At 44.7% G+C, this 23,145-nt stretch overlaps 1 protein-coding gene across 2 annotated transcripts in view; it reads left to right on the top strand.

Moving 5' to 3' along the window:
* Positions 1-1,384: 1,384 nt before the first annotated feature.
* SLC25A15 (solute carrier family 25 member 15) overlaps positions 1,385-23,145 on the top strand; it is a 40,948-nt gene continuing 19,187 nt past the window's right edge. Inside the window, exons 1-3 of one of the 2 annotated variants that reach the window (XM_003412581.4) lie at positions 1,385-1,478; positions 5,049-5,172; positions 22,597-22,855. In XM_003412581.4, coding sequence (XP_003412629.1) covers positions 5,118-5,172; positions 22,597-22,855 — 314 coding nt within the window. In that variant the 5' untranslated portion in view covers positions 1,385-1,478; positions 5,049-5,117. Of the gene's footprint in view, positions 1,479-5,048; positions 5,284-22,596; positions 22,856-23,145 lie in introns of those variants that run through there. The other variant, XM_023551357.2, reaches the window with a different exon arrangement.

Here is a 23,145-nt window from a genome sequence, read left to right as displayed (position 1 = left end):
TCCCCGGCTTGTTGAGGTATTTAAATGATGCTGCCAAGGCTTGGGTTCTAAAGTTCTGATTCTGTGAAAAGATAAGGAGTCAGCCCTGCTTTGACGAGTGCCCCCATTTCTTAGGAGAGTTTGCTGTCTGCTACATTCACAGCATCTACCACCATCAGGAGGGCCTATTCCACTGTGCACTCGGGTTAGTGCACTAACACAAATCATGATAATGTTTACATCACTGACCTGTATCAGTGCAAAAAGTTGCACAAGAAAATGACACCATGTTTTAAGGAAGAAGACAGTGTAGAAAATGAAAATAAATACATTGAGGCTGAACTAAAGGAATCTGAAGGCTGTGGCTGAGCACTGAATTGAGTGGCTACCTGTCATAACCTGAAACCAGTCCCTGTGAGGTTAATCAACTCATGATGACCCATGTATATCAGGGTAGAAGATGCTCCACAGGGTTTTCAACGGCTGGTTCCCTTCCACCCTGACCTCTGAGGTGGCTAGCTTGCACCACCAAAGACTCGGATAGTAGTCTATACCCGAAAAACCCGTTGCCGCCGAGTTGATTCTGGCTCCTAGCGACCCTGTAGGGCAGGGTAGAACTCCCCATAGAGTTTCCAAGGAGCTGCTGGTAGATTCGTACTGCCGATCTTCTGGTTAGCAGCCGAACTTTTAACCACAGGGCCACCAGGGCTCCGATAGTAGCCTAAGACCCTTCCAGCTGAGTAGGTGTTAACCTTTTTGTCTTACAGCACTACAGAAAATTGTTACTCCTGGAATGCAACTGATTCCTTGAATATCCTACGCTTTAAAAAAACACCGGAGAGCTATAGACAGAACATGCAATTCAAGTTACCGTTTTCTCTATGGACTTCAGAAAACGTTACTTTTTTTCTCGGTGTACTGCTTTCCTGAATGTCAGAAGCGGGTTGGAGTTTCTTGGGGGAGGGAGGTTAGAAATGTTTTTGTTTTTTTTAACGAACAATAAGAAAGTTTATTTTTCGTCGCTAACATTCTGTTACTTTCGTAGTCAGGGATGATTTAAAAATAAGACCGTGGCCCCGAGTCCCAGCAAGGTTAACCAGCCTAAAGGTTAGCCAGGGCTTTGCTAAGCCCTTCGGCCTCCTGACGCTGTCCTCCCAACCCTTAGGTCTCCCCGGAGCCTGGCATCACAGAGGACCTCCGGCACCCCGAGGAAGGAAAGCCCCGGGGAGGCTCGTCTCGCCCTGCCACGCGGCTCCTCCAGCTCCAGGCGGCTAGAGGCAGCACCCGGCCCGCGGCTCGCGCCACTTCCGCTTCTCTGGCGCGCAGCCGCTCCCGGGCCGCAGGGCGCGCTTCTGAGCTGAGCGGGGCCGCCGAGGGTTAACTCCGAGCACCGGGAGGCGGGGCGGAGGGCCGGCCGCTGCCGGCGTGGATGTCAGGGGGCCTCTCGGCCGTGGAGTGAACGCCGAGACGAGCCGGTGGAGCCCGAGCAGGACGCGGCGGTGAGCTGCCGGGGCGGCGCCCGCCGGCCGCACGGGGAGCCCCCGGGAGGGCGGCGGGGAGGCCCTCTGCCCCCGGCGGCGTGGTCCGCCTGGGCACCGGGAAGCGGCCCGCGCGCAGCCGGAGCCGGCGTCCGTGGTGCGCCCTGCCCACACGTGCCGCGGCTGCCCCGCCGGGGTTCTTGCCTTCTTCGCGCACGGGTCACCCCCCGGGAAGTGGCGCTCTCCTTCGTCCCCGAGGAGTGCCATGTGGGCTCCGCGCCCGCGGGTCGGAGCTCTGGGGAGCCCCGCGGCGCGTATGAATGGAGACCACCTCCAGGCCGCCGGCAGAAGCGCGGGGCAGAGACGTGAACGCTTAGAGCTGGGAAGAGAAAGTTGGAAGTCACCCACCTAAACCTGTTCCTTGTGCGGACGGGGAAACCGAGACTTCCCAGCGTCTTTCTTGTTCAGCTCTCCTAACTTGGCGGGCAGGCGGCGTCCTACAGCACCCGCTTGTCTCAGGTGGAATTTTACTGAAGCAGTTCTTGTCCACTGGTGGAAAATGTGGCCTCATCTACAAGTTGGAATAATTTTTAGAATTGAATATTGGTTACTAGAAACAGGGGAGCCCTGGTGGCGCAGTGGTTAAGAGCTTGGCTGCTAACCAAAAGGTTGGCAGTAGTAGTCCACCAGCAGCTCCTTGGAAACCCTATGGGGCAGTTCTGCTCTGTCCTGTAGGGTCGGTCGCTATGAGTTGGAATCAACTGGATGGCAATGTTTTTTTTGGTGTTGTTTTGTCTTGTAGAAGTAGACCTGAAAGACAAGCATTGAATCTTCTCTGTCACGGACCAGTTGTGTGACATTGGAAAAGACCTCGACCCTTTCTGGCCCTCAGTTTTCCATGTGGAAAATGAGGGGATCGGATTAGGATTCTGATAGGCTTTTCTAAGTAAATACCAGATGGCCACCACCTCATCAATTTAGTAGTTGGTACCAGGGCCTCCAACCTGTTCTGTCACGGCCAACGAAGTGAAACCAGAACAGATGATCCAGAACCATGACTGGAACAGGAAAAATTACGTGTGAAGCCCTGGAATGGGAGACTCGGAAGAGGTGTAGTGAGCCCTTTCAGGAGCATGATACGTGAGATTGGATTATTGCCTGGATTGGGGAGAGTGCACACCTTTAAAGCAGTGCGGTCAGCCGCCATCTTTGAGCTGGGCACTGCTGTTTCAGACTGGCAAAATCCAATGGGTGAGAGATTTGGTCGCTATGCAATGCATACGCTGCCCTTGTTTTCTAAAAGGAAGATTACCTTTCTAGCAAGGCTTTGATTTGTAATTTTTCCCATCCTGGTACTGTTCCAAACCTGTTGCCGTTGAGTTGATTCCAACTTATAGCGATTTTATAGGACAGGGTAGAACTGCCCCATAGGGTTTCCAAGTAGCAGCTGGTGGATTCGAACTGCCGACCGTTTGGTTAGCAGCCAAACGCTTAACCACTACCCACTAGGGCTCTGGAATGGTTCACCCAAATTTTAAAAATTTGAGTCTGTTCAGGTGTCACTTTCTTGGCCTTGATTGAACTGGGAAAACTGGTTTGAAGCCCTGATTGGTACTGCCTCTCCAGGCCTATCAATAACTGTAAAATCGGTGTCTTGTAACTTTGTTACTTTAAATACTGTGCTTTTGTTGTTGCTGACTTTAAAACCTTTTGCATAAAGAAAGGAGGATTCTTGGGCTTGTCATTGGCAAAATGCTTCAAGTGGTTAAACTGCTTGGTGGCTAGAAGTACTTTCCGCCGACCTTTATTATGACATTGGAGTTAGAAGGGACCTTGGTATCCATCTCCATTCCAGTGCCCCCCTCTTCTGGGAGATGGTCTGGGATGAGACTGGAAGCCTTTTATCAGGAATACACATCATGTCTTATAATCACGGGTAAATCACTGACATAGTTTAAAAGCCATACCGAATTGGTTGTTGATGATTTTAGTCTCCGGGTTAATGAACCACCTTTGTTTTTTTAAAATCAATATTTATTAGGTATATGCCCCATGTTACCTGATTAGGGTCCGTGCTCTGGAGCAGTCAAGCCAATGAAATATACTCCAAGTCAGAAAGAGTGAGAACGTTTATTAAGGAGATGTATATATCACTAGGGGCCCAGCAGCAACACAGGCTGTCTCTATGGAGTCCCAAAGAGCAGTTTTACATTAGAGCTTATATAGAATCTTATTACAAGGGTTACAAATGTCTTTGTAGTCCTCTGCCAGGCATTTCTCTATTAGGCTAAAGACATTCATATCAGATACCTGGGCTCTGATTTTCCTGTGGGGGTTGTAGGCCACAGGTGGTCGGACATAACAAAAGGTTACCTGCATCGGTTTAAAACAAAGAACAAAGTCATTAACATTTGGTCAAAACAAAGAACAAAGTCATTAACATTTGGTCAAAACAAAGTCTTTAACAGAGGTATGTGAAGGGTTTTTGGGTATGTGAAGGAGGCAGGCAGAGGAAGAACAATTTACAGGTTTATCATGGCCTTAGTTATGTTAAGTTCTCAGTTGCCCGTTTTGAAAAAGGAGAAAACATGCTGGGGAGTATTGGGGTCACACCCAGAAATAGTTCCTTTTGGTCTAAAGGTAGGGGAGTAGGCTCTAGTTGGGCAAACTTCTAGGCCCCAACTTATCTGAATCCAGATTTCTAGGAAAGAGGCCTGGTGATTTGAACATTTAACAAGCCCTCATCACTCCCCCAGGTGATTCCTCTCAAGCAGATTTGGGACACTGTGAACCAGATGATGCTTTTTAAACTGTGGCCTGGCATCACCTGGGAGCCTATTAGACATGCAGATTCTGATACGCCCACCCCACCACCATCTGCATTTTAACAAGATCCATAGCCCAGATGGCTGTGCACATTTAAGCTTGAGAAGTGCTGGGCTGGGCTCTGGTGGCAGTAACTGACATTTGTTACCATGGGCTGGGCCTCACGCTGCACGCTTTATGTGCAAGTTCTCAGCTCTTCCTCACAACAGCCTGACGAGGTTATTTGTGATTGTCTCACAGTATTATTATAAGGTTTTTAGTATTCATCCCTGTTTTAGGGGCCCCAGGAGCCACCCTGCTGACTGGGGGAGCAGGTGTTCAGACCCAGGCAGGACACCTTTCCAGACCTCCTATTTCATGACTTCCTTCCAGGCACCAGCATGGGCTCCTGTCTGAATGGAGAACCGAGCCTGGTGGATGGATATTCCAACCCAGGCCTCTGAAAAACTAGTTTGATGTGGCTTGGGCTGTCTGTGGTTGGCTTGCTTACTTGGCATTTGCTTTTAAGGTTTTCAGAAAGATTGGTTGCAGTCCTGCCCATGGCTCTGGCATTGACATTTAGGGAAGGTTTTTGAAAGAGGTGGTGAATGGGGAGAAGGAAGATTGAGCTCTGCACTGCCCTGACACCTGGAGCTCTCTTCCTTTGGAGCAATGGAGAGCTGAGTTCTCTGTTCCCAGGGTTCAGGAGCCAGGGACATAGTAGCAGGCTTGGAGAACAGGAGGCCACCGAGGCCCGACTCATGGTGAATTCTTGCCCCCTTCCAGGGATATGAGGAACCCATCATAAACGCCAGAGATTGTCTTCCACAGAGACCAACAGACGAATACGCAAACATGAAGTCTAATCCTGCCATCCAAGCTGCCATCGACCTCACAGCAGGGGCTGCAGGTAATCCCAGAGAAAATCAAGCCCTCCATGTCCCTCGAGCACCTGCTAAACACGAGGGCGGGTGAATGCAGTGTGAACATACTGTCTTTGCCACCCATGAAACAATATTCCGTAAGTATGGAATGCAGCCCTTTAATGGAAGCGTATGGCACGTGGTGGTGTAGGGACTGTTGTATTAAAACTTCATGAGTTGCTGTGGGGAGTAGGATTAGGTCAGAGATTAAGTCACTTGCCCATTGTCACGTGGCTCGGGTGTTCAGGTAACGTGGGACTCCAATCCGGGTGCAGCTGTCTTCACAGCCCTGCAGTGCAGAAAAACAGCACATCCTCTCTTGGGGGAGAAATGTTCTTACCCAGTTGCCATCGAGTCAACTCTGACTCCTGATGACACCATGTGTGTCAGAGTAGGACTGTGCTCCACAGGGTTTTCAATGGCTGACTTTTCAGGAGTAGATTGTTAAGCCTTTCTTCTGAAGTGCGTCTGGGTGGACTCTACCCTCCAACCTTTTAGTTAGCAGCTGAGCACAGTAACCATTTGCACCGCCCAGGGACTAAAGCAAGGAGGGTGCCCTTTAGACACGTCTTTGGAAAATGAAACTGATATTACACCTTGTCTTAAAGGCCTGGAAGAAAAGGAGAGGCCATAGGATTTGCCAGGGAATGTTTCAGCTGGGCCCTAAAAGAACTGGGGAGAGTTTTCGTGGGACTTCCCTTTTTTTTTCCCAGGCCAGCCGATCCAGTGATGTCAAAGTGCCTCCTCCTCTCATCCTACCATGCATTTAGTTCTTAAAAATAAATCGTTGTTGAGCAGAGAACAGAGTATTTTTCCATGAACCAAAGGTCGCCTAAGGTAAGATAGCAAGGGAGGCGGGAGACAGTGTATTGTAAACACTGATAAGCAACAATGGGTGATGGGCAGTCTCCAGGTTAGAGACCACAGGGGTGTCTCAGCCTGAGGAACAGGGGCCAAGGAGCAGAGGGCCACCCTGGGTGCCAGCCCGAGGGGTTCTCAGCCCCATAGTGCCCCTGGTTCAGCCACTCGCACTGATGTGGAGGCAAACTGCAGTCTCCTAGACCCTATGCACCCTGGGTGGAGGATGCTGTGAGAACGGTGGTCCGTCTCAGGCATCATTTCACCATCGGGTGAATGTTGGGCTTAGTTTTTATCTCTGTAGTAGGAGAGTGTCAAACCACATCAGAGATCCTCGGCTTTGGGGATTACGTGTCCTATCAAAGACCTAGAGTCTACTGTGATAGGAGTAAAAGGGATGCTTTTCCTAGAGAGGCACTTATGTATGTATAGGTATTTGGGTGCCACATTTGCAATTTACAGGAAGTTTTAAAGACTAAATTGCAACAGAGTTATTGGGAGTCCAGTATGTAAGACATTTGCTGGTGGGTGTGCTTTTACAGTACTGAACATTAACATGTATCAGGGCCTTATACGTAAACCAAAAATAAAAGCAAACCTGCTGCCGTGGAATTGATTCTGACTCTTGGCGCCCCCATGCATGTTGAATAGAACTGTGCTCCATACCAACACTTAATTTTCCTGGTAACTATGGGATAGATAATTCTCCCTACTCTGGCAACCCGTGGACAACCCGTCACTAACGTCGATGTGCCACAGGTTGTCTGACTTCAGATAACACCAGGAGTGCCCTTTGCAGTGGGCCTGTGGGGCAGGGATAATGAGGCTGATGTGCGGGCTGGGTATATGTGGTGCCTGTTAGTGACATAAGGAACTTTGTCCTGACTGTAAGGTACGTGAGGTGGCAGATGAGAAGGAGCATCCTGTTCTGGAGGGGTCTCAGAGTCTTCAGGTGATTGAGCTAGAGGGGGCTTTAGAGATCGTTATGCACATAGAACCTATTGCAGTTGAGTTGATTCTGACTCACAGCGACCCTAAAACAGACTAGGAAGAAGGACCTGGTGGTCTACTTCTGAAAAAATTGGCCAGTGAAAACCTTATGAATAGCAGCAGAACGTTGTCAGATACAGTGCTGGAAGATGAGCCCCTCAGGTCACAAGGTACACAAAATATGACTGGGGAAGACCTGCCACCTCAAAATCGAGTCAGCCTTAATGATGTGGATGGAGTCAAGCTTGTAGGACCTTCATTTGCTGATGTGGCATGACTCAAAATGAGGAGAAACACTTGCAAATATCCTTTTAACAGTTGGAATGTGGAATGTATGAATTATAAATTTAGGAAAATTGGAAGTCGTCAAAATAGAATGCATAAACATCGATATCCTAGACATTAGTGAGCTAAAACGGACTGGTATTGGCCATTTTGAATCAATCATAGGCCTACTGTGTCAGGAATGACAGATTGAAGAGGAATAACGTTTTTTTTTTTTTAACGTTGGTGTTCATTGTCAAAAAAAACATTTCAACATCTGAAAAACAAAGCTATCAGTGATAGGATAATATCCATATGCCTACAAGGAAGACCAGTTAATACGACTATTACTCAAATTTACACACCACCCCCTAATGTGAAAGATGACGAAATTGAAGATTTTTACCAACTTCTGCAGCCTGAAATTGATTAAACATGCATTCAAGATACATTGATAATTACTGGTGATTGGATGTGAAAGCTGGAAACAGGTAGGAACAGTAGTTGGAAAATGTGGCCTTGGTGATAGAAATGACATTAGGAATCGCATGATAAAATTTTGCAAGACCAGTGACTTCTTCATTGCAAATACCCCTTTTCAACAACATAAATTTCATGGACCTCACTGGATGGAAAACATAGGAATCAAATCGACTACATCTTTGGAAAGAGACAATGGAGAAGCTCAGTATCATCTGTCAGAACAAGGCCTGGGGCCAATTGCTGAACGACCATTAATTGCTCATATGCAAGTTCAAGTAGAAGGTGAAGAAAATTAAAACAAGTCTATGAGAGCCAAAATACGACCTTAACCATATCCCACCTGAATTTGGAGACCATCTCAAGAATAGATTTGACGCATTGAACGCTAATGACAGAAGATCAGATGAGTTGTAGCAAGACATCAAGGACATCGTACTTGATGAAAGCAGAAGGTCATTAAAAAGGCAGGAAAGAAAGAAAAGATCAAAATGGATGTCAGAAGAGACTCCGAAACTTACTCTTGAATGTCAAATAGCTAAAGCAAATGGAAGAAATGATGAAGTAAAAGAGCTGAACAAAAGATTTCAAAGGGCAGTTCGAGAAGACAAAGTAAAATGTTATAATGAAATGTGCAAAGACCTGGAGTTAGAAAACCAAAAGGGAAGAACATGTTTGGCATTTCTCAAGCTGAAAGAACTGAAGAAAAAAATTCAAGCCTCAAGTTGCATTTATGAAGGATTCTGTGGGCAAAATATTGAATGACTCAGGAAGCATCAAAAGCAGAGAGAAGGAATACACAGAGTCACTGTACCAAAAAGAACTGGTCGACATTCAGCCATTTTAGGAGGTAGCATATGATTAAGAATCAGTGGTACTGAAGGAAGAAGTCCAAGCTGCAGTGAAGGCATTGGCAAAAAAAACTAAGGCTCCAGGAGTTGACAGAATACCGATGGAGATGTTTCAACAAATGGATGCAGTGCTTGAGGTGCTCACTTGTGTATGCCAAGAAATTTGGAAGTCAGCTACCTGGCCAGCCAACTGGAAGAGATCCCTATTTGTTCCCATTCCAAAGAAAGGTGATCCAACAGAATGTGGAAATTATTGAACAATATCATTAATATCACACACAAGTAAAGTTTTGCTGAAGATCATTCAAAAGTAGCTGCAACAGTATGTTGACAGGGAACTGCCAGAAATTCAAGCTGGATTCAGAAGAGGACGTGGAACAAGGATTATCATTGCTCATGTCAGATGGATCTTGGCTGAAAGCAGAGAGTACCAGGAAAATGTTTACCTGTGTTTTATTGACTATGCAAAGGCGTTCAACTGTGTGAATTATAACCAATTATGGATAACATTGCAAAGAATGGAAATTCCAGAACACTTAATTGTGCTCAGGCAGTACCTGTACGTAGACCAAGAAGCAGCTGTTTGAACAGAGCAAGGGAATACTGTGTGGTTTAAGTCAAGAAAGGTGTGCATCAGGGTTGTGTCCTTTCACCACACTTATTCAGTCTGTATGCTGAGCAAATAATCCGAGAAGCTGGGCTATAAGAAGAAGATTGTGGCATCAGGATTGGTGGAATACTCATCAACAACCTGCGATTTACAGATGACAGAACATTGCTTGCCGAAAGTGAAGAGGACTTAAAGCACTTACTGATAAAGACCAAAGACCACAGCCTTCATTATGGATTACACCTCAACGTAAAAAAAAAAAAAAAAAAATCCTCACAACTGGACCAATAAGCAACATCATGATAAATGGAGAAAAGTTGGCAAGGATTTCATTTTATTTGGATCCACAATCAACACCCATGGAAGCAAGAGTCAGGAAATCGAATGATGTATTACATTGGGCAAATCTGTTGCAAAGGACCTCTTTACAGTGTTAAAAAGCAAAGATATCACTTTAAGGACTAAGGTGTGCCTGAGCGAAGCCCTGGTGTTCTCAATTGCTTCATATGCATATGAAAGCTGAACAATGAATAAGGAAGACTGAAGATGATGCCTTTGAGTTATAGTGCTGGCGAAGAATATTAAATATACCGTGGACCGCCAGAAGAACGAACAAATGTGCCTTGGAAGATGTACAGCCAGAATGCTCCTTGGAAGCAAGGATGGCGACACCTTGTCTCACATACTTTGGACACGTTATCAGGAGAGACCAGTCCCTGGAGAAAGACATCGTGGTTGGTAAAGCAGAGGGTCTACAAAAAAGAGGAAGACTCTCGATGAGATGGATTGACACAGTGGTTGCAACAGTGGGCTCAAGCATGGCAATGATCACGAGGATAGCACAGGACCAGGCAGTGTTTCATTCCAGTGTACACAGGGTTGCTATGAGTAAGAACCGACTGGACAGCACCTAACAACAATAACATGCACGTAGAGACTGGGCCCTGAGAGGGGCTGTGGTGTAAAGATAGGGCTGGGACCTTAGTTTCGTGATTGCTTGTCTAGTTTTGTTGCTGTTGTTATTGTCTTTGTTTTAATATTACATAATGGGTCAGGACCATTCCCAAGGGTGAAGATTAGTTTGAGGTCTTTAACACTGCTCTCTGGGCATGGAAATTGCTGGGCTTTGGGATATTTCTGTTGGCCATTGCAAGGAGCTAAACACCCCTAATGTTTTATGGGCACAGCCCCTTTCCCCCATGGAAATGATTCCTTTGTGGGAGCAGAGCTGGTTATGGCCAGGGAGATGTGGGTACAGCATAAGTGGCTTCTTCTTTGTGTCTCTCCTTCTTCTTTTAAACAGGGCTTTTCCCACTAACAGCCTAGCTGCTCTGAGTGAACCTGCTTGGATGTTGTCCTCTCTATCTACAGTTGCTGCAGGAGACAGTCCAGGCTGGTACTCTAGAAGGATCTGGAGCCCTAGGCTGCTGGAGGAGGGAGGATTTGAGGAAGATAGATAATTGGATAATTAATGAAGTGAAGTTGTGTGGATCTCAAAAGTAAAATAGCCTTAAAGGGACATCAGCTCTACTCTGTCACATGGGTTTGCTATGAGTCAAAATTATCTCGATGGCACCTAACAACAATAACAACAAGTAGTACTAATACTTTAAGATTGAGTAGTTTAACAACTATAAAATAATGTGGTCATGACTTTGATTTGAAGCCCCTGGGTGGTGTAAACAGTTAAGGAGCTTGGCTGCTAACCCAAAGGTTGGTGGTTCAAGTTCCCTCAGAGGTGCCTCTGAATAAAGGCCTGCTAGTCTGCTTCTGAAAAACCAACCCCTGAAACCCTGTGGAGTGCAGTTCTGCTCTGACACACGGCACCACCGTGAGCCGGAATCGATGTGGAGTGCAGTTCTGCTCTGACACACGGCACCACCGTGAGCCGAATCGATGTGGAGTGCAGTTCTGCTCTGACACACGGCACCACCGTGAGCCGGAATCGATGTGGAGTGCAGTTCTGCTCTGACACATGGCACCACTGTGAGCCGAATCGATGTGGAGTGCAGTTCTGCTCTGACACACGGCACCACCGTGAGCCGAATCGATGTGGAGTGCAGTTCTGCTCTGACACACGGCACCACCGTGAGCCGAATTGATGCGGAGTGCAGTTCTGCTCTGACACACGGCACCACCGTGAGCCAGAATTGATTCCATAGCAAGTAGTGCTGGTGGGACTTCACTGTTGCGGTATGCCTTACTCAACTGGCATAGCTAGGGGATGTTGTATTTTAAAAATAATTATTTTTAATGCCAAAATGCCTCAGATGCCAAAGTTAAAAATTATTTTGTTGTGCTGAGCTATAACAAAGCATTTGCCATTTCAACCATTTTTACATGTACAATTCAGTAACATTAATTTCATTGGCCACATTGTACAACCATCACCACCATCCATTTCCAAATTCCAAAAGCCTTTTCTGACTAAAATATTTTGAAAATTGTATGCTCCCTTTCCCTGTTTGGCTAAGTGTTATGAAGCGCCTCCAGAGATGTTGGGGTTCTCACCCCTGGTGGGTGGACCTCGGCCCTGGTGGTCGCGTGTCTGTGCTCTGTTGTCAGCCCCCTGCCCTCCTTTGGGCTGACACTTCACCACGGATACTGTCCATGCCCTGGGAGTCCTCAACGCCTTCTAATTTGCTGTCTCCACTGTGCTGAGAACTGCAAATCTGAAAACCCAACCTCCTTAAAATGCTGGGCAAAACATGGAACAGTGCCCCTCCTATAGAGTAAAATGCACAGCCATCGTGACACCAGTGACGAATTCAGATGTGGTGTCACGTCTCTAAGGAGAAGGAGATGATCACAGATATGATTTCTAAAGAAGTGGAGACATTTACGTTTAGTTCCTATATTCTGTGGGTCTTTGGGAACCTGCCAGCTGTTGGTGCAGAGGTCGGTGGTGGTTTCAGCATAGTCAGTGCCCGCGTGAGGTGGAGCTGTCACAGTGCTGCGTGGTAAATGGTATGGGCAGCTGGCTGACCTCCACAGAGGAAAGGAGAGCAGCTCAGAGGCATGAGAACAGTCATTCACCTCTGTTACAGAAATATGGCAAGTACACAGAGTAGTAACCTCTGATGTCACTGACCTCCAGGGTGATGGAGTATAGGCACTGAAACCCTCCAGCTGGTTAAAATGGGAATGCTTCGAATGAAATGTTTTTGTCAGCTCGGCCACCTCTAGGTTATCTGAATCATGTACCCACCTTAAAATTTCTGACATTTTCCTCTTCTTTTGGGATAATTAAATTATTTTGATATAATTAGGATCCTATTTTATTCTAGCCCAGCAGTACCTGGGAGAGAATAACTCAGTTAATTAGAGTGACATCTCGGTGATAGTTCTCTAATTCCCATGGGACGGTTGGATTAGGCAGGCAGAGATGTGTCATTACTCCGCTGGAAGCCAGCAGCCATGATAGAATCCCAGACATTGCGCCTTTGGTTGCTTAAAAGAAGACAACGGCAGATTCCAGGCTCTTTGGAACTTCCTCTTTGTCTTCCAGTGTGTCACTGAGAGCTGTTTTTAATAGTCCCTCCCCCCGTCTCTGCTTTCCACAACTTAGTTGTAATAGTTACGTATAAAAAAAAAAAATTGAAGTAATAAAATGGCATTTTTAGAATAGTTTATGTTCTCATCTTTTGCAAGAGGATGGTCTTTTCCTCATTTAGTAGCCTCATTAGATGGTTATTATGTTTCCTAATAGAAGCAGGAGAGGTCTGAGATACCTTTACTCTCAGTCCCAGGGGGATGATGGTGTTACCTAGTGGCAGTTCTTGAAGTGCTGGCCCAAGGCCAGGGTCTGGGAATGTAAATCAGTGGCTGTGGAGTCGACGCTGACTAATGGTGACCCTGTGTGTGTTAGAGTAGATCTGTGCCCCATAGGGCTTTCAAAGACTGATTTTTCCTAATTAGGTCACTAGACTTTTCTTCCAAAGTGTCTCTGGGTGGACTCGAACCTCCAACCTTTCTATTAGCAGCTGAGTGCTTTAGCCATTCACAACACCCAGGGACTCCTTGGAGTTGTTACAGTTCATGCTGTTCCTTAAGTTCAGAATTTTTACAGAAGGGAATGTCATTCAGATTTTCCTGTACAGGTAGTCCTTGACTTACAATGTATTCGATTTACGACAAACCACACCAAAAACATTTTTGAGGGGGTACATCTTATTGTTAGTAATATGTACAACACACAGCGTTGCAGTGCATAATTTGCTGATGTTGCCATTCTCAGATGTTCACTTACAGATGTTCAATGTTATAATTTATAAGGATACTAATAATAAAAGGCAGTCATAATGAAAAATAAAAAAAAAGAATGAAGTGTTTGACTTATGTCAGAACCGATTTATGACAGTTGTTGGAGTGGAACCTGTCCTTAAGTCAGGGGCTACCTGTATTTAAACGATCTTGTTTAATAAAAACGTGTAAAATGTATAAAATGTTGTATAAAAATGTCGGTGTGAGAGGTGCAGCCAAGGTGGCGGAATAGGCAGACGCTTCCGGTGAGCCCTCTTACAACAAAGACCCGAAAAAAACAAGTGAAACGAGTATATTTATGAGAACCTAGGAACCCTGAACATCAAAGGCAAGCTTAGAAAACGAACTGAGGGGCAGGGGGAAGAAGAGATGGTTCAGAAGTAGAGAGGAGTAACCGGACCTGAATCGTGGGGAGCCCTCCGGCACTATTCCCAGGAGTGGTGGCAGTGGGCTGGTAATAGCGTTTGGCTGCAGTTTCCAGGGAGAAGCATCCAGCAACACAGCCTACTTACCTCCAGAACCAGAGAAGAATGGCACTCTTGGCAAAAGCTAAGTACTTGCGTATATTTCACTGCGCCCCCGGCTCCCAAGCTGGCTTCAGCAGCCAATTTCTCTGGGCCTGAGATAGGCCCTGTTGAGCACCTGGAGCCATCCTCCTGGCCTTGGAGGAGGAATAAATTTGCAATTGGGGGAAAAGATAATTTGCCATCTCCACTAACCGGGGGAGGTCCGGGCAGAAGCGGCTCCTATCCAGGCATAAACGGCCTGGGGACTTTGAGTACCTTTCCCCTCTGCATGGACCTGCGTGGGCCTATTTCAGGAGAATAGGCCCTTGTTGGCAGACTCCAACCATTTCAGCTGTGCGGTGGAGAGGTGGGTGTTTGATATTTGACATTGCTTTGCCTGTTAAACAGGGTCCTCACCTAACTCCATCAGGGGCCTAAGGACTGGTGGCTCCATTCAGGTCACTCAGCCACCCGCGACAAGGAGAACTGGTACCTCCCAGTCCTTACAACCAAAAACATTGGGTGCCCATCGTCCGTCTGCAGAGCCCACCCACCTGTATGACATGCTTTCCTCACAGACGCTCGGGGGATGGTTCTCAGCCCCCTGCCTTGTTCAGAGTGTGACCCCCTACTGCAACCAGATACAAGTACCTACACCAATTACCCCTGCTCCTCTAAGACTGTAGGACAGAGCCTGAACCACACACTTGATGATCAGCTACCTGGACACCTCAGCTGAATTCATACAAGAAAAGTGAACGGACTCCTAGGCTGATATACCTCATAACAACTCTAGCCATCTGGGGACAGGACATCACAGCTCCAAAGGTGAAAATAATCAAGCTAGCTCACTCAGGCAACCCATGTGGGCATATAAAAACAAAACAAAGCAAGAAGCTACAACACAGTACGCAAACATAAAATAAACTAATACAGTAACTTATAGATGGCTTGGAGACAACAGTTAATATCAAGTCACATAAAGAAACAGACCATGATCGACTCAACAAGCTCTCAAAATAAAGAATCAAGGGATCTTATAGATGAAAGTGCGTTCCTGAAATTACCAGAGACAGAATACAAAAGATTAATATACAGAACCGTTCAAGACATCAGGAAGGAAATGAGGCAATATGCAGAACAAGCTAAGGAACACACAGATAAAGGAATTGAATAAAATTAAAAAGATTATCCAGGAACATAATGAAAAATTTAATAAGCTGGAAAAACCCAGAGACAGCAATCGGAAATTCAGAAGATTAACAATAAAATTGCAGAATTAGACAACTCAATAGAAAGTCGGAGGAGCAGATTGAGCAAGTGGAAGGCAGAATTTCTGAAGATAAAGCACCTGGCACTAATATATATGAAGAAAAATCAGGTAAAAGAATTTTTAAAAATGAAGAAATCTTGAGAATCATGTGGCACTCTATCAAGAGAAATAACCTACGAGTGATTAGAGTACCAGAACAGTGAGGGATAACAGAAAATACAGAGAGAATTGTTGAAGATTTGTTGGCAGAAAACTTCCCTGTTATTGTGTAAGATGAGAGGATATCTATCCAAGACACTCATTGAACTCCACGTAAGGTAGATTTTAAAAGAAAGTCACCAGGACATATTATAATCAAACTTGCTAAAACCAAAGGTAAAGAGAGAATTTTAAGAGCAGCTAGGGATAAACGAAAAGTCACATACAAAGGAGAGTCAATAAGAATAAGCTCGGACTAGTCAGCGGAAGCCATGAAGGCAATGGGATGACTTACATAAACAATTGAAGGAAAAAAATTGCTATCCAAGAATCTTATATCCAGCAAATCTGTTTCTCAAATATGAAGGTGAAATTAGGATATTTCCAGATAAACAGAAGTTTAGGGATTTTGTAAAAACCAAACTAAAACTACGAGAAATACTAAAGGGAGTTCTTTGCTTAGAAAATCAATAATATCAGGTGTCAACCCAAGACTAGAACACTGGGCAGAGCAACCAGAAGTCAACCCAGACAGGGAAATCACAAAAATAAATCAAGATAACAAAATGCTCAAAACAGGGAAACAGCGATGTTATTATATAAAAGAAGACAACATTAAAACAATAAAGAGGGAGATCTTCCTTCCATATGGGGAGGAACACAAGGCAATAACAGTTAGGTTTAAATTTAGAAAAATAGTAAGCAGTAAGATAACCACAAAGAAGACAAACTATCCTACACATCAAAATGAAATACAACAAAAAAATACAGACTCAGCAGACACAAAATCAACAAGAACGACTATGAGTAAAAGGCAATATATAATCTACTGGGCACATAAAATTAAGATGGCAAAAGAACCTGTCAACAACACACAAAAAAAGACATCAAAATGATAGCACTAAATTCGTACCTATCCGTAATAACACTGAATGTAAATGGACTAAATGCATCAATAAAGAGACGGAGAGTGGCAGAATGGATTAAAAACCACGATCCGTGTATATGCTGTCTACAAGAGATACACCTTAAACTTAGAGACACAAACTTAAACTCAAAGGATGGAAAAAAATATATCAAGCAAGAACAATCAAAAAAGAACAGGAGTGGCAGTATTAATTTCTGACAAAATAGACTTTAAAGTTAAATCCATCATAAAGGATAATGAAGGACACTATATAATGATTAAAGGGACAATATATAAAGAAGATATAACCATGTTAAATATTTATGCACCCAATGACAGGGCTGCAAGACACATAAAACAAACTCTATCAGCATTGAAAAGTGAGATAGACAGCTCCACAATAATAATAGGAGAATTCAACACACCACTTTGGGTAAAGGACAGTACATCCAGAAAGAAGCTCAATAAAGACACAGAAGATCTAAATGCCACAGTCAGCCAACTTGACCTCATAGACATATACAGAACACTCCACCCAACAGCAACCAACTATACTTTCTTTTCTAGTGCACATGTAACATTCTCTGGAATGGACCATGTATTACGTCATAAAGCAAACCTTGGCAGAATCCAAAACACTGAAATATGACAAAGCATCTTCTCTGACCATAAGGCCATAAAAATGGAAATCAATAACAGAAGAAGCAGGGAAAAGAAATCAAACACTTGGAAACTGAACAATACCTTGCTCAAAAACAACTGGATTATAGAAGACATAAAGGATGGAATAAAGAAATTCATAGAATACAATGAGAATGAAAACACTTCCTATCAGAACTTTTGGGACACAGTGAAAGCAGTGCTCAGAGGTCAATTTCTATCAATAAATGCACATATACAAAAAGAAGAAAGGGCCAAAATCAGAGAATTATTCGTACACCTTGAACAAATAGAAAGAGCAACAAAAGAAAATGTCAGGCACCAGAATAAAACAAATAATAAAAATTAGAGCCGAACTAAATGAAATAGAAAACAGAAAAACAATTGAAAGGGTTAGCAAGACCGAAAGCTGGTTCTTTGAAACGATTAACAAAATTGATAAACCAGTGGCCAAACTGACAAAAGAAAAACAGGAGAGGAAGCAAATAACCCGAATAAGACACGAGATGGGTGACATTACACCAGACCAACTGAAATTAAAAAAATCATATCGAATAACTATGAAAAATTGTACTCTAACAAATTTGAAAACCTAGCAGAAATGGATGAATTCTTAGAAACACGCTACCTACCTAAACTAACACAAACAGACGTAGAACAACTAAATAGACCCATAACAAAAGAAGAGATTGAAAAGGTAATTTAAAAACTCCCAACAAAAAAAAAGCCCTGACCCGGAATGGCTTCACTGCAGAGTTCCACCAAACATTCACAGAAGCGTTAACACCACTACTGAAGTTATTTCAGAGCATAGAAAAGGATGGAATACTCCCAAACTCATTCTATGAAGCCAGAATATCCCTGACATCAAAACCCAGTAAGGACACCACCAAAGAAGAAAATTACAGGCCTATTGTTTATCCCTCATGAACTTAGATGGAAAAATCCTCCACAAAATTGTAGCCAATAGAATTCAACAACATATCAAAATAACTCACCATGACCAAGTGGGATTCATACCAGGTATGCAGGGATGGTTCAACATCAGAAAAACAACGTAATCCATCATGTAAATAAAAGATAAGAATCACATGATTTTATCAATTGATGCAGAAAAGGTATTTGACAAAGTTCAACACCCATTTACGATAAAAACTCTCAGCAAAATGGAAATAGAAGGAAAATTCCTCAACATAATAAAGGGCATTTATACAAAGCCAATAGCCAACATCATCCTAAATGGAGAGAGCCTGAAAGCATTCCCCTTGAGATCGGGAACCAGACAAGGATGCCCTTTATCCCCATATTGTGCTGGAGGTCCTAGCCAGAACAATTAGGCTAGATAAAGAAATACAGGGCACCCAGATTGGCAAGGAAGAAGTAAAAGTATCTCTGTTTGCAGATGGCATGATCTTATATACCGAAAACCCTAAGGAATCCTCCAGGAAACTACTGAAACTAATAGAAGAGTTCAGCAGAGTATCTGAATAAAAGATAAACGTACAAAAATCAGTTGGATTCCTCTACACCAACGAAAAAGAACATCAAAGAGGAAACCACCAAATCAGTACCATTTACAGTAGCTCCAAGAAGATAAAATACTTGGGAATAAATCTTACCAGAGATCTAAAAGACTTATTCAAAGAAAACTATAGTACACTTCTGCAAGAAACCAAAAGAGACTTACGTAAGTGGAAAAACATACCTTGCTCACAGGTAGGAAGACTTAACATTGTAAAAATGTCTGTTCTGCCAAAAGCAATCCATAGTTACAATGCAATTCCAATCCAAATTCCAATGACATTTTTTAATGAGATAGAGGAACAAATCTCCAATTTCATATGGAAGGGAAAGAGGCCCCAGATAAGTAAAGCATTACTGAAAAAGAAGAGCAAGGTGGGAGGCCTCACTCTACCTGATTTTAGAACCTATTATACTGCCACTGTAGTCAGAACAGCCTGGTACTGGTACAACAACAGATACATAGACCAGTGGAACAGAATTGAGAATCCAGACATAAATCCATCCACATATGGGCAGCTGATATTCGACAAAGGCCCAAAGTCAGTTAAATGGGGAAAGATAGTCTGTTTAACAAACAGTGCTGGCATAACTGGATATCCATCTGCAAAAAAATGAAACAAGACCCATACCTCACACCATGCACAAAAACGAACTCAAAATGGATCAAAGACCTAAATATAAAATTTAAAACAATAAAGATCATGGAGGAAAAAATAGGGGCAATGCTAGGAGCCCTAATACATGGCATAAACAGTATGCAAAACATTACTAACAATGTAGAAGAAAAACCAGATAACTGGGAGTTCTAAAAATCAAACACCTATGCTCATCCAAAGACTTCAGCAAAAGAGTAAAGAGATTACCTGCAGACTGGGAAAATGTTTTTAGCTGTGACATTTCCGATCAGCGTCTGATTTATAAAATCTACGTGGTATTGTAAAAACGCAACTGTAAAAAGACAAATAACCCAATTAAAAAATGGGCAAAGGATATGAACAGGCACTTCACTAAAGAAGACATTCAGGTAGCTAACAGATACATGAGGAAATGCTCACGATCATTAGCCATTAGAGAAATGCAAATCAAAACTACAATGAGATTTTATTTCACGCCAACGGGGGAAAAAAAAAAAAAACGAGGCTGCCATTAATCCAAAAGACACAAAACAATAATTGTTAGAGAGGCTGTGGAGAGATGGAACACTAATACACTGCTGGTGGGAATGTACAATGGTACAACCACTTTGGAAATTGACTTGGTGCTTCCTTAAAAAGCTAGAAATAGAACTACCATATGATCTAGCAATCCCACTCCTTGGAATGTATCCTAGAGAAATAAGAGCCTTTACACGAACAGATATATGCACACCCATGTTCATTGCAGCACTGTTTACAGTAGCAAAAAAGATGGAAGTAACCAAGGTGCCCGTCAATGGATGAATGGATAAATATGGTATATTCACATAATGGAATACTATGCATTGATAAAAAAGTGATGAATTTGTGAAACGTTCCATAACGTGGCGGAATCCGGAAGGCATTATGCTGAGTGAAATTAGTTATAAAAGGACAAACATTGTATAAGACCACTATTATAAGAACTCAAGAAATAGTTTAAATAGAGAAGAAAATGTTCTTTGATGGTTATGGGAGGGGGGAGGGAGCATGGGAGAGGGGTATTCACCAATTAGATAGTAGATAAGCACTACTTTAGGTGACGGGAAAGACAACACACAATACAGGAGAGGTCAGCACAGCTGGACTAAACCAAAAGCAAAAAAGTTTCCTGAATAAACAGAATGTTTCAGAGGCCATCGTAGCAGGGGCGGGGGTTTGGGGACCATGGTTTCAGGGGACATCTAAGTCAATTGACATGATAAAGTCTATTAAGAAAACCTTCTGTATCCCACTTTGGAGAGTGGCGTCTGGGGTCTTAAACGCTAGCAAGCGGCCATCTAAGATGCATCAGTTGGTCTCAACCATCTGGACCAAAGGAGAATGAAGAACACCAAGGACACAAGGTAATTACCAGCCCAAGAGAGAGAAAGGACCATATAAACGAGAGACTACATTAGTCTGAGACCAGAAGGTCACTAGATGGTGCCCGGCTACAACCGATGACTGCCCTGACAGGGAACACAACAGAGAACCCCTGAGGGAGCAGGAGAGCAGTGAGATGCAGACCCCAAATTCTCGTAAAAAAAAAAAAAAAACAGACTTACTGGTCTGACTGAGACTAGAAGGACCCAGCGGTCATGGCCCCCAGACCTTCTGTTGGCCCAGGACAGGAACTATTCCAAAAGCCAACTCTTCAGACAGGGATTGGACTGGATAATGGGATGCAAAGGGATGCTGGAGAGGCACAAGCTTCTTGGATCAGGTGGACACTTGAGACTATCTTGGCCTTTCCTCCCTGGAGGGGAGATAAGAGGGTAGAGGGGTTTAGAAGCTGGTGAATTGGACACAAAAAGAGATGGTAGAGAGAGGGAGGGGGCTATCTCATTAGGGGGGAGAGCAATTGGGAGTACGTAGCAAGGTGCATATAAGTTTTTGTGTGAGAGACTTACTTGATTTGTAAACTTTCACTTAAAGCACAACGAAAATTTAAAAATGTAGGTGTCATTCATAATAAAGGGAAATTGCAGTCCATTCCCTAGCTAAAGATAAATAATTAATTGGTAGAGTCCTGATTAAAGAGATTTTTCCGTAGGGTCAAGTATTTAGCTCTTCAGGGATTAATTAGCCCGGCTCCTTGCTTTTCTTCTGCTGGTCTTCCCTCTGTTATTTTCCTGAGAGCCATCAGTACTCTAGGGCATTTGCTGAGGCAGAGAAGAGAGATGATCTCTTCCTAGACTTTTCCTTCCTTTTATAGCTCCCCTACCCCGCACATATAAACACACACACGCATACGCACACATGCGCGCGCGCGCACACGGTGACTGCCATTTATTAACCACCTACTGTCTAGCAGGCACTGTGCGAAACCCTCATGTCATCTCATTCACTCCTCTCGCGTCACACGTGTGAAGTGGCACAGGTGAGGCTCAGGATTCCGTCACCGTCCAGGACTTCCACCACTGCTGACGCCCTTAGCCTTGTGCCGCACCTCAGCTTGGCAGGCGTCCCGTGATGACTGTGACCACATGTTCTCTCCTTGCTGAGTGTGGGCTCCCGCAGGGCTGAAGCTGGGTGACTGGCACATCAGAGACCTGTGTAATTTGCTTACTGAACTCTGCTAGGGGATTCAGAGGGAAAAGAGGCAAAAATGAACTGACTTCCTTGGGAGGACTTCCTTGGGAGGACGTGAGCTGTGACATGCTGTCCTGGGCTACCTTTGGATGGCATGGGCTGTGACGTGCTGTCCCGGGCTACCTTGGGGTGGCACAGGCTGTGATGTGCTGTCCTGGGGTGGCATGGGCTGTGACATGCTGTCCTGGGCTACCTTGGGGTGGCACAGGCTGTGACGTGCTATCCTGGGCTACCTTGGGGTGGCATGGGCTATGATGTTCTGTCCTGGGCTACATTGGGGTGGTATGGGGTGTGATGTGTTGTTCTGGGCTACCTGGGGTGGCATGGGCTGTGACATGCTGTACTGGGCTACCTGGGGTAGTATGGGCTGTGACATGCTGTCCTGGGGTGGCATGGGTTGTGACATGCTGTCCTGGGCTACCTTGGGGTGGTATGGGCTGTGACATGCTGTCCCGGGGTGGTATGGGCTGTGATGTGCTATCCTGGGGCAGTATGGGCTGTGACATGCTGTCCTGGGCTACCTTGGGGTGGGCTGGGCTGTGACGTGCTATCCTGGGGTGGTACGGGCTGTGATGTGCTGTCCTGGGCTACCTTTGGGTGACATCGCCATGACACGCTGTCCTGGGGGCACAGGTCATGAGGTGCTGTCCTGGGTGGCGCAGGCCGTGACATGCTCTCCTGGGGGGTGCAGGATGTGACAAGCCATCCTGGTTGGGGGTGAAGACCGTGACATGCTGTCCGGGGGGGCTCAGGCCATGATGTGCTGTCCTGGTTTGCAGGGGGCACCGCATGTGTCCTGACCGGGCAGCCCTTCGACACAATGAAGGTGAAGATGCAGACGTTTCCCACCCTCTACCGGGGCTTCATCGACTGCTGTCTGAAGACCTACTCCCAGGTGGGCTTCCAGGGCTTCTACAAGGGCACCAGCCCAGCACTGATTGCCAACATTGCTGAGAACTCTGTCCTCTTCATGTGCTACGGCTTCTGCCAGCAGGCGGTGAGGAAAGTGAATGGACTGGACAAGCAGGCGAAGCTGAGGTGAGCCGAAGACACTGACACGGTTTTTGCTTACACAAAACCCACTGTCGTATAATCAAGCTTTCTGTGATATCCTATTTTCTCTTCTAATACAGAAAAGATTTTCTTTTCTAATGTAGTGACTTGTCTCTGATTATGAAATCATACATTGTCATCATATAAACTTTTTTCTTTATAATTTTATTTTTGTTGTTGAGAATATACACAGCAGAACATACATTAATTCAGCCTTTTCTGCATGTACAGTTCAGTGACAGGGATTACATTCAAGTTGTGCAACCAGCCTCAAC

The sequence above is a fragment of the Loxodonta africana genome, chromosome 17 (genome assembly GCF_030014295.1).
Source record: "Loxodonta africana isolate mLoxAfr1 chromosome 17, mLoxAfr1.hap2, whole genome shotgun sequence".
Classification (NCBI taxonomy): domain Eukaryota; kingdom Metazoa; phylum Chordata; class Mammalia; order Proboscidea; family Elephantidae; genus Loxodonta; species Loxodonta africana.
This window is presented reverse-complemented; position numbering and strand designations above follow the sequence as displayed.